Source organism: Monopterus albus, unplaced genomic scaffold, assembly GCF_001952655.1.
Source record: "Monopterus albus unplaced genomic scaffold, M_albus_1.0 scaffold60.1, whole genome shotgun sequence".
Lineage (NCBI taxonomy): Eukaryota > Metazoa > Chordata > Actinopteri > Synbranchiformes > Synbranchidae > Monopterus > Monopterus albus.
The window spans coordinates 993,750-1,005,043 of NW_018127940.1; the positions used below are offsets into that span (position 1 = coordinate 993,750).

The following is an 11,294-nucleotide window of genomic DNA, read 5'->3' on the forward strand; positions in this document are numbered from 1 at the left end:
ACTCTTTCATGCTCATATTAAAACACACGTAGCTTCAGAGATGCATTAACACAGATGATCAAAAGAAGCTGGCCAAGGCTGTGTTGTCACATCAAACAGCGTGAACAGAGAGAAGCGCACAGTTCCTGGGAGGGGGCACAGATTGCTTCTGCTGTGTTACTATTAAGGTTAATATTTACTGTACTACACCTTGGCTTCTCCTGTTTTCATAATCTTGTAATCTGTGGACTACAAACAGAGAAAGAAACATAGCATATATACACATGAAGACAAATGCAAACAAGTGACTAAAAGCAAAAGCTTGCAGTTAAGTTCCTTGGTTTGTCTTTGTTGTTGACAAATGTACATGTCAAATTTGACCCAGTTAATCAAAGTTTGTGTATATGGAGTGACAGGGAGAAGAGTCGGGGGCGTTGCTTTGTGATTCTCTGCTGTTCTTACAGCAACCAGTGATTCTTCCCTCTTCATAGATCTACACAGCCACTATGTTAATGGAGCAAAGTGTTTTGTGTGTCACCTATAATGACACATACAGTAGCAGAGAAATAAAGTGTTACAGTATAACAACTGTGTCAGATGATGGAACTCCAATTAGAAAGATGTAATCATATTTAGCCATAATACAGATAACTGCATTGTCTCATACTGTACATATGCTATCGATTACTTTGTTGTACAGTGAATTAATATTGGCCAGAGTATTACCACTTCCTAACAGAGTTGATTTTACATCTGTCTTGTGTGAGTGTGTGTGTGTGTGTGTGTGTGTCAAAGCGAGTTAATTCCAGGCACTCCTCATTACACAGAGCCAGTGATGCTCTGCCAGTTTATAGGATAGCTGTAAGGATATCCAAGCTTTATCCTCTTTTCTCTTGAGGACATAAACCCTCTTGATGTAAATTATACCAACTTGGGCTTGGTTCAGACAGCATTACATTTCATTAAGATGTCAGCTTTTTCAGACTCACAGACCTCCAAGCACTAAGACATTGATTAATTCACAAAATGTCCAAAAAAATCAACCTCAAAGAAACATGGGTCAAATTGGTCATGTCAGTTTGATCTTGTTGTGTAATGCTGGACAGCGTGGCCTGGCTTGGCCTGTTTGCTGCTGTATGTAGTTCTTGGGCTGACTGATGCAACAAGGGACTTGTACAGCTGGAAAGGAGGCAGTAAACCAGAAGAGGGAACAAAGAGTTGTGGGCCACATGGGATGCAGCAATTAAGCTGTTTTCTTCTGGTTAATTAAAAACAAATTAGAGAGTGCAACAGGAGTTGCTGTCTAACCTTAATTGCTGTCAGCATGCATGCCCAACCACACCTGTTGCACTTCACTCATTCATCTTAATTCTTTTTTTTTTTTTTTTTATGATCTCCGAAGGGACGGAGAGGAAAAAGTGGGGAGCCTGGACCCAGAGGCCTACCTGTAAGTGACATACAGTAACAGACACCTATGGAACATTTGTAAAAAAAAAAAAAAAAAAAACTTAGCTCAGACAGTTTATTTGACTTGAGATTTTAGATGCATTCCAAAAGATGCAAAGTTATCATTATTATAAAACCCTATTAAAGCAAACACGCAACAGGACAGCAGACATGACATATAAAATCCAACTCTCTTCATAGTGAAACATATAGGTGAAGTTTGTGCATTAATTCCATACTTGGTCTGTATTGATCCATTCAAAATCTTTTCCCATTCTACAGTACCACTGCAAGTCTGCTTATAAGGCCCGTTGACTTTTTGAATTATGGTCTTTTACTCAGGCATCCATACCACTGCCAGACACTGTCCGTGTAGTGACCCACACACTAAGGGCACAAGCCATATGATGTGTTAAAGGAGACAGCTTGTCAGACCTCTAACTGCTCTGTTGTTTGAACAAACAGGAGTGTTTAGGCATCGTGTAGTTCAGATGCTTTTGGTGACCAATTATTTTCATGCACTACTGGCCTGATTACACTCATGATCGGGACATAGGATTTGTTTTACTTTATTTAATCCAAAAATCCAGAAAGATTTTGTTTTGCTTCTATCACCGTTATGCTCGATAGGTTCAATTATCTTTAGTATAATTGAGCTACTCACTGTTAAATCTCTCCCGCATGACTCACTGTATCCCATGTTTTTTTTCAATAACTCATAAAGTTGCGGGACACAAAGTTGTAGGTGAAAAGAAAGACAGGATGGAGATGGTGTGACATTTCTAAATGGCAATGTCCTGATGATACCCTTAGCATGTGCCAGCTTTGCCTCCATCCCCTGGTATTGGCATTTATGAGTCACCTGTTTTGCTGAGGTAGATCTCAGGGGCAAAATCATCTATTCAAAACACACACCAGGGCATCACTCTCTCTTGTTCATTGGCAGCAGGACAGTGCTCGCAGTTGAGGGGCAGCGGTTGTTTTTCAAAGTCAAATTAGCATTGCACAGCAACAGGGGAGTAAGTGAAAGGCGCCCAACAAAGACACACTCATAGATAATCTATAGACTGCTAGGGGCCAGTCACATCTTTATGAGAACTAGCATTAGTGCAAAGGTTAGAAAAATATAAAACAACAGGCCTAAGCTGTAAATAGAAATACTTTTTCATGTAAATAGAGCGTGGATCAGGTTGCATATTTTTGTTTGAGACCGACCTATGCTTGAGAGGGTGGCATCCTGGACCCAACAAGCTTATAGTATATAATGTCCGAACCCAAGCCGAGCCCAATGCAGTTGAGTTTGTATGGTGTTTTTGCCCTTATCATTAAACAGTGTTTTAGTGCTCCAGCCACCTAGCCTAAAGTTTGATCTACATGTCCAAACCCAACAGGAACTCAAACATAATTTCTAAATTTCTGTCCAAACCCTTCCTGACCCCTCGGGTAATGACGAGTCCCTTCGGGCTCAGTTTGGTTAACTACACTCTACATATAAACATATCAGTTTAATAAGGGTTAGGAAATGGTTAAAATTGCTGAAAAAATAAATATTATATGTACTGTATATACCTACATTTAGTATATACCTACATGCAGTTTTAATTCCACCAGTCTAAAATGGACAAAAACTAAATCTTCCAAAATGATCATATAGCTGAAACAGCTCCTCTCAAACAGTTTGAACACAAACTAAACATGATCACTTACATGAAGGGAAGATTTATTGCAGGTCTGTTGCATTCAACTGCATTAGTTATAGTAGATGTACCTAATTAAATGCCGACTGAGTGTATATACAGTATGAGTATATATGCAGAGTTCATACTACTGTATATAATTATCTTTTTGTGACATGAAACCCATTTAAACTTTTTTTTTCGTTTTTGTAAAAATTATGTTTCTTTGCTTGTAATTGCAGGGTCCCCCAGGAGCCTCGGATGGAGCAAGTGTCAAGGTATCTATCACAACATTGTTCCTCACCAAATGAGTACTGACATGTGGCATTTAATGTAGATGTGAGCTGTCTCTCTATTTGATAGATCAGCCCTTACCTGTGCTCATTTCAACTGCTGCATATGTAACTCCTCGTCCCAAGACGCCAGCCCAAACTAGCCAGACTAGTGACCAGATGCAGAACCTGCTCTGTCCTTGACTGGCCTTTATGCAAGAGATCTCCCTCATTGGAAATGGAACCTTTCAGTCAGTTGTTGCCTATCTGTGCAAGTTAAATAGCTGTTCCCACCCTGCACCTCCCGCAGCGCAGCACAGCGTGACTCAGTACTCACACTCCAAACAGACAGATGGCCATTACGTACAGTACTTTTGCAAAAAGGGTCCGCAATCATTTTCATGAAGCCCAGGGGTGCTGTAGCTCACCAGAGGCACATAAGATATGCGGTGTAAAAAAAACAAAAAGAAAAAACAGACTCTACTAGGCCTCCCACTTTCTCTGTTGTTACCTGCTTCCTTCACAAACCCACCACCACCAACCAAGCCTCCAGCGGCCCCTTTGTGATCATGCCGGGAGTGAAAGCTATTGTGTAGTGGACAACCTCTTGACCGCAGCTGTTCATTTGATGTATAGTTGCGTAATTTGTTGGGGTTTCAGATCAGGCCACAGAATTCCTTCTGCTCCCTCTGCCCAGAGGAAGGAGACGTGTCAGCCAACCTTGAAAAGGAAGGTTGTCTGTATGAGGACACACTTATAATTCCCCAAAACAAATGGGATTTCAACAGCTATACAATACAGTCGATGGATAGCGGTTTTGTTTGGAGGAAAAATGACCATATTGCCATGTCCTAGTATGTCAAGGTTGAGAATGAAATGACAAACAGAGGTTACCTTGATTAAGCTTCCTGTAATTGCCTGTTGACGTGTAGCTTTGTTATCTCTCTATAAACAGACAAAAACTCAAAACTTAGAGGAAAGGAAAGTAGTTCTGAGATTGTAAGATCAGAATACATTGTGCCCTTTTTACTTCACTTTCATATGTCCTATGTTAAATAAATGTCATGAGAGTTGAACACAACGAAAACAAGCTAACTCCATATAATGGTGACAAATAATTAAAGTATAATAGTGTCTAAACGTTTACACATGTTTGAACAAGCACACCTGTAGACTTAATGTAACTTACGACATGAAAATAAAAGAGTGATGACAGAGTAACACCTGCAGGAGAAGAAAGCTAACAGTCAAGATTATTAGTTGCATTGTGATTAAAGAACATTGTTAGGGAAGGGACTTTAAAAGCATAGCTTTGTAAACTACCAATTACTTCATACTATAAGATGTTAAACTACAGCAAAGCTACTCAAGAAAGTTTGGTTAAGTAAAGCTAAGAAGTTCAAATTATTTTGTAAAAAAAAAAAAGGCCACATTCACAATGTACATGTGACACAAAATGATAACAAACTATGATACAAAAAGAGTCACATGCCAGGAAAAAATGCCACTTAGGTGAGTTTATTACCTGAGACCTAAACCTGCCTTAAACGAAACAATCCCATCTGGGCTTTTCACCAGAACAACATTGCAATGAATATTATGGTCAAACTAATGGTCAGATGGAAAGACTTAATCAGGACCTAGAGGCGGCCTTGTGGTGCGTGCTGGCTGCTGATCCAGCTTCCTGGAGTGACCACTTGCCCTGAGTGGAATATGCACATAACACCCTGGTGAGCTCGGCCACAGCCCGATCACCATTTCAGGCGTCCCTATGCTATCAGCCTCCCCCTTTTTCAATCACAGGAACGGGACCAGAACTGGCTTATTGTCGACTGCCGACGGTGACCTGCTCCCGCCTGCCGTCTCGGGCGGAAGGTGTGGTTGTCGAAGAAATACATCCCATTGAAAGGAGTGTCCAGGAACCTAGCCCCCAGGTTCTTGGGACCTTTTGTCATTGAAAAGATCATTAATCCCTCTGCAGTGAGGTTACGTCTGCCCTGCTCTCTGAGGGTGCATCCCACGTTCCGTGTTTCTCAGGTCAAGCCCATGTCCTCCAGCCCGTTGTCTTGTCAGTTTTGTTACATCTGACCTTTCACCTTTTTGGACAGAATGAACAGCTTGAACACTGGTCTAAATAATGGGCCTATCTTTTTTACTTGTCAGAGCAAACTCTCTTGTTTATACAACACATGAGCAGTCTCTCAGTGTCCATATCCAACAGGCAGCTCCGTCTGGCACTGAAAATGTCCTTGTCAACACTGGAGAGCAGCTCACGTGCAGCTTGGTATTATAAAACTAAAAAAATCATTCTTTTCCTTTTATGGCCCAAAATTGATTGTAGTATTAGTGTTTTACTACACAAAATGACAAAAAAGAAGTAATTGAACTACTTGAATCACTATGTAGTTTAACTACGAGCAAGCTAGAGCAAAATGTAGTTAAACTACTTGTTTAATTACATGTACTACAATTCACTGTTCCTTAACGTTGTTAAAACGTATGATTAAAGCACTTGTTTCAGCATCATGTAGTTCAGAAACTTGACTCATGCTCATGTTAGCTGAGAGATAAAGTGCTAAGAACACTGTTTCAGTGCTCTAATGCTTACATTAAATGTGCATGCCAGCCTTGCTCTTGTTATGAATCAGTCATGCCCCTACATTACAGATACAACTTTGCTTTGTCATTTTAAATTCATTCTTGCTGTCTTGTCCCAGAGAATCACTTCATTTTTTAATCTGCTGTAATGAAACAAGCATAGTCATGCATTTTAAAGAATTTACACAATCTGACATGAAAAGTGAGTGCAGCTACAGTAAATCATCACAACTCCAAGAGGAATTGAAAGTTCCACTTAGCATGGGCAGTAATAATTGAACAACAGTCAGGGATTCTCAGTGGCATTCCTTGTGCATTTTTTAGCTTGGACAAAACAGCAAGTTAAACAGTGATTTGAGCCCCGGCAGCCTGATCTGTGCAATGAATGATTTGCCGGGAAGACAGTGTTCTCATGAATCACATCTCCATAACTGCATCTCCCACTGACAGCCTAAAACGGGCGCTGACAGAACACTGCAGATATTGATGGATAGACAGAGAGGGATGCAGATAAGCGTAATTGCAGTTTGATGACTCAAGGTGTCTCTAAGCTGAAATATTACCTGCAGACATCCACAGGTGGACCAGTTCCCCATCCCATATCCACCGGGATCTCCCATTGTGTAAATACAGTGATAGTCTGGATAAATACCATCTGCGCTGCAGTTAATCTCATTTGAAAGGTTTAGGAACGTGTTTCATACCCCTCTGCCAATAAATTGACTTTGAATGACCTGCCATGCAGCTCTAACAAAGATAACCACTGAAATATTTTTCCACGAGCCTATGCCAATATACAGTGCATGACATTTGTACATGTGACATCCCAGGCTAATGCTAACTTTCCATCACATGTGATCTACAATGAATGTCGTTCATAACTTAGTGCAAGCTGCCTCAGCAATGGGAAGACCTTTGCTGTGTACAGTAGCCCTGTTCACTGTCATGTTGTAATGTGTAAGTGATGTTTTTTGTGAGATAAAAGACATCTGAGTGATAATACAACAACAGGTACTGTATATAGTTGATTTTCTGTTATACTGCTAAAATCACGAGTCCCCATGTGGTTGATAAACTGTACAGAATTCTGTGAGTGCTCAAATTCAATTTTGCTACTATTCCCTCTTCCCCGTCTAGAATATTAGTAAGACAACCCATCTGTTCACACATGGCAGCAGTCGATTGACTTAATAAGAGCACACAATTTGGACAAGGAAACAGTGACTTTATCTCATTAAATGAACGGTAACACAGCGGCTGCTGTTAGCAAATCGAAGGAATAGGGGAGGGGCTGAAACTGACTGGCAATTACTGTCTGTTAAGGTCGAGGTGTCGCTAAGGAGTGTGCAAATATGCTGCAGCCTTTCTCAGATGTCTCTTTGTATTGTCAGATTGCTTAACAGATGCTTCATAAAGTCTCAGCAAAGAGCATCAAAAGCATTCTCTACAAATCTTCACACGTCCCACAAAACACCAATAATCTTTGATGAACGACCTATTTTTTGTTCTTTGTTATGTGTTGAAAAAATAAAATATCACAACAGGTGAGCTTCAATAAATGTGTCAGGAGTGGTGCAACAATGCATTTCTGTTATTTGTCACTTTTCTACCACCAAATTAAGTCTTAAGTTGTTACTGAATAAATCGGTTGCTGTTATTTAAAAGCAATGCATGTTTATGGTTTATCAGTAAATCATAACGTGGTCTTATTTGAAACGCACACAGGCTTAAATGTACCATGATACCAATTAAGACCATGACAGACTTTTTCATTTGTTTGTGAAATATCTTTATTTTAAATTTTACTATATTTATCGGCTAATCAATGTATTTTCAAATGAGAGATCAATTAGATTTTAGTGTGCTTAATGGGAACCCTTATCCTACTTTAATGAATGGCTGGTAATATACAAAATGTGCATAACCCAAGAGCTTTTGTTGAAGTAAAAATATGAGCATAAAGGGTCATAGGAAGTTGAGAAATACAAACAGTACAGTACAGTATGATGTCTCAGTCTTATGCTGAGGCTTCAAGAAAGTGAGTCTCCTGCATATACAGTAAAAACCGAGCTGCAAAGACGCAAGTACATTTATTTTACAGTTGTGTATAGTTGTGTCAGAGTATTCTCCATATACTGGAGCTGACAGGAAGAAATCCTATTAAAGGGTGCCTCACCTGCAGTCATAAAGTGCCATCTGTTGGCAGACAGAGGTACGGTTGTAACATGGAAATGTGGAAAATGTGCTGCAATGCAACAGGAGCTTCAGTTTTTCCTTATCCTGCCAGACTCACCTAATGCCATAGTTTCATAAGGTCCTGAGTCTCAATGTGTTTCTACCGTAATTACAAACTATTTTGAATTTGAGATGCTTCAGTACTGTATCTTTTTCTGATTTTTTTCTAAAAACTGCCCTCACTCCCTGAGCTTTCTGTGTTTTTACCCTGTCTTTGCTGTCAGTCACTGTTAGTGATCTGCTCTGCTCACATACAGAGGGAGAAGGGCGAGTCTGGAGGCCCAGCAGAAAAGGGGGAGAAAGGAGAGAGAGGGGACCCTGTACGTATTTTTCTGCTGTAACATTTACAATGCCGTTGTGTTGCAGAGTCATTAACCAAGGCCTCCTCCCACAGGGTCAGCCAGGTGCCGAGGGGGCCAGTGGGACGAAAGGACAAAAAGTAAGTCGCATCAATGTCGAGTGTCATACTTGATGATTCCCTCTGTTTGTGCTCACTGAGACTGAGGCTTAGCATGTGTGTGCGTGAGGGGAAGGCAGCAGAGAAAGAGGTGCTGGAGGTAACATAGCTCATTTAACTTGTAAGATATTTATACAAGATTTAGTTAGTTATCATCAATCACCAAATAATGAATCTGCAGGAGATTATTTCTTGGTTTTTACAGTTGATATAGTTTGTGTCCTTTGCTCCTATAAACATACTGTATTTCAGTCATTTTCTTGCTGTTGACAGTTTGTGTCTGTATTTCTGTGCCAGCGTCTTTTTGTTGCTACACATGTTCATATAATTTTGTCCAAGTGGAAGTTCCCTTGCTTTAAACACAAAACAAAGCCTAAGGTTTTCAGCTTTGCCACCGTGTTTTGTATTTACAATAAATACCTCCATTTCTGTTTCTGCACAAAATGAATTCAGCAAATTCTTTAGGAAAGTTGGGCCTGTGTCAAAGAAGTATGTATTGTTTCCAGCTGACTGTGCCACAGTACGATCATTTACAATGCACTTCTGGCTTCTGAACAGTTTGAAGCCTAACGCACCATTTTCACAGATTCACTTAGCACACACACACATATATTATGGATTTTGTCAAACCATCACCAAAATGAGTAGACAACAAACAAGCAAAAAGATGACAGATGAAACTAGCTTCAAATTGTATAGAGTTCAGTGGATCACAGTTCTCAAAACAAGATGAGGAATCTACAGCCATGCCATAGAAGCTCTATGAGGCTGTGCTTTCATTTCAGTCCTTCCTTCAAGACATTTTACTTATTATCCCCACAGAGGTCCTGATGTTTTACAGATTTTTATGGCAATCCAGCCAGTATTTGTCAAGGCATATCAATAGCCAAAAATGTCAGCCTTGCAGTGGCTCTAGAGGACAAGTCACCAAAGTCAGTGGGATTCATCCCAGAAATGTTTGCATAACATTTTGTGCCAATCAATCGAGTAGATGCTGAGAAACTAAAGTCACTTACTAGTTAAGTGAAAGCTTTGACCTATTGGTGGCACAAGAGTGAAAGTCAGAGGACCATCAAAGTGATCAGAACTGGGAACCACGGATGTGTGTACTAAAGTTCATGATAATCCATTGAATAGTCATTGGGATAGTTCAAAACTCAGCCATGCCACCCTCATGGGGCTATAACACTAGAGAAAAAGTCAATTACCAAAGTCAATAGGGGTCATTCTCTGGGAACCATAAATGTCTGTTCCACATTTCATGTCAGTCCATCAAGGAGACAGCTATGCTACTAGTATGTCTGAAAAAATAACTGGAAAACATAATTGTGCTATTAGTTTGTACATGAAATATTTTTTATTTTTAAATAGCACCCTGATGGCAGTAAGGTAACCAACAATGTTGAAACAAGTAACATAAGAAAAAAGTCAACTATATTATAGAGGAACTATGCAATTTGTATAATTAAACCCTTGTGTTCCCAGGATGTAGTTGATTTCCAAAATCCAGCCTGATCACTGTGTGTATTTTGATACTGATCCCAATGGAGATGAAAAATTTGTAAATATTTTCTATTATTAAAACAACACATCAAGAGGTGCATGCCTTTTAGTTGGTCATAGTGCTGAAAGCACACAGATGTTGCACTGTTTTCCTGTTTAACTGTATTAACATATGAATGTTATGGTTGTAAATTATGAATTGGCAAACTGAGGATTGCAAAAACAATGCATCACAGAAACCTCTAAGATTCCCCATTACAAAGGGTTACACATGGTGTATGTACTGTATATACACATGCAATAACTATAGCTACACTCTACATGATGCACGTGAAATGCACATCATTGCGGTGCACTTTCCACCGAGCATTCTTTGTGGGGTTTTTTCCACCCATCTCATGGCTCTTTTCACATCACTTGAGTTATTTTCTCTGAAGTATGCTCATGTTATTGCCTCCTTTATTGTTGCTCCAGAACTTATTGATGTAGCTGTTCGAGGTCACCTGTGGCAACTTGCTTTCAGAAGTAGTTTCTCAGGTGCATTTTTAAGCTCTGTTTTTTTCTTTTTTTCTTTTCATTTTGTACCAGATTTTCACTGTTTGTCTCTCTGTCTATCAGGCACTGATATGTAGTGACTGATTTTATGTTTCTGTTGTATTTTCAGGGGGATGTTGGCGCTCCTGGTCCTCCTGGTCCTGTAAGTACAATAGAGCAGGTGTTACAGCGAGCTGTGTGTGAGTTGTTTAGGACCCAGTAAATATGCAGATTCGAACCCAGGCTAGAAAAGAAAAACATATTTAATGCTCCACGAAAACAAACAAAACAGAGCTGGTCTCGTCCGCTGATCTTGGGGCAGCTGGGCACACTGAGTTGACTGGACTACTGTCTCCCAGGGTGAATGAGAGGCGTTGCTCGCTAAATAAGAACAGAGAGAGAGTTTAAGAACAAGCAGCAGGTATGGTATAGATTGTTTCTGGTAGTCACTCTGGGGACCTGAACAGCTGAGTGCGCCGCAGGCCCAGGGAGTAGTCCAGGGAGGGGGAGACTGGTGCCAGAGATCTCGGGTTCGGTGTGTGGGTCCCCTGATGAGGCAGCGCTGGTAGCTGAGCGGTGCGACGTAGGATGGTG

General features: G+C 40.3%; 1 protein-coding gene across 3 annotated transcripts in view; it reads left to right on the plus strand.

Annotated features, from left to right (window-relative positions):
- LOC109961871 (collagen alpha-1(XIX) chain) overlaps positions 1-11,294 on the plus strand; it is a 109,103-nt gene that overhangs the window by 61,305 nt on the left and 36,504 nt on the right. For all 3 annotated transcript variants that reach the window (XM_020603043.1, XM_020603045.1, XM_020603042.1), the window contains exons 16-20: positions 1,382-1,426; positions 3,344-3,379; positions 8,464-8,526; positions 8,601-8,645; positions 10,831-10,863. In XM_020603043.1, coding sequence (XP_020458699.1) covers positions 1,382-1,426; positions 3,344-3,379; positions 8,464-8,526; positions 8,601-8,645; positions 10,831-10,863 — 222 coding nt within the window. The remainder of the gene's footprint in view (positions 1-1,381; positions 1,427-3,343; positions 3,380-8,463; positions 8,527-8,600; positions 8,646-10,830; positions 10,864-11,294) is intronic.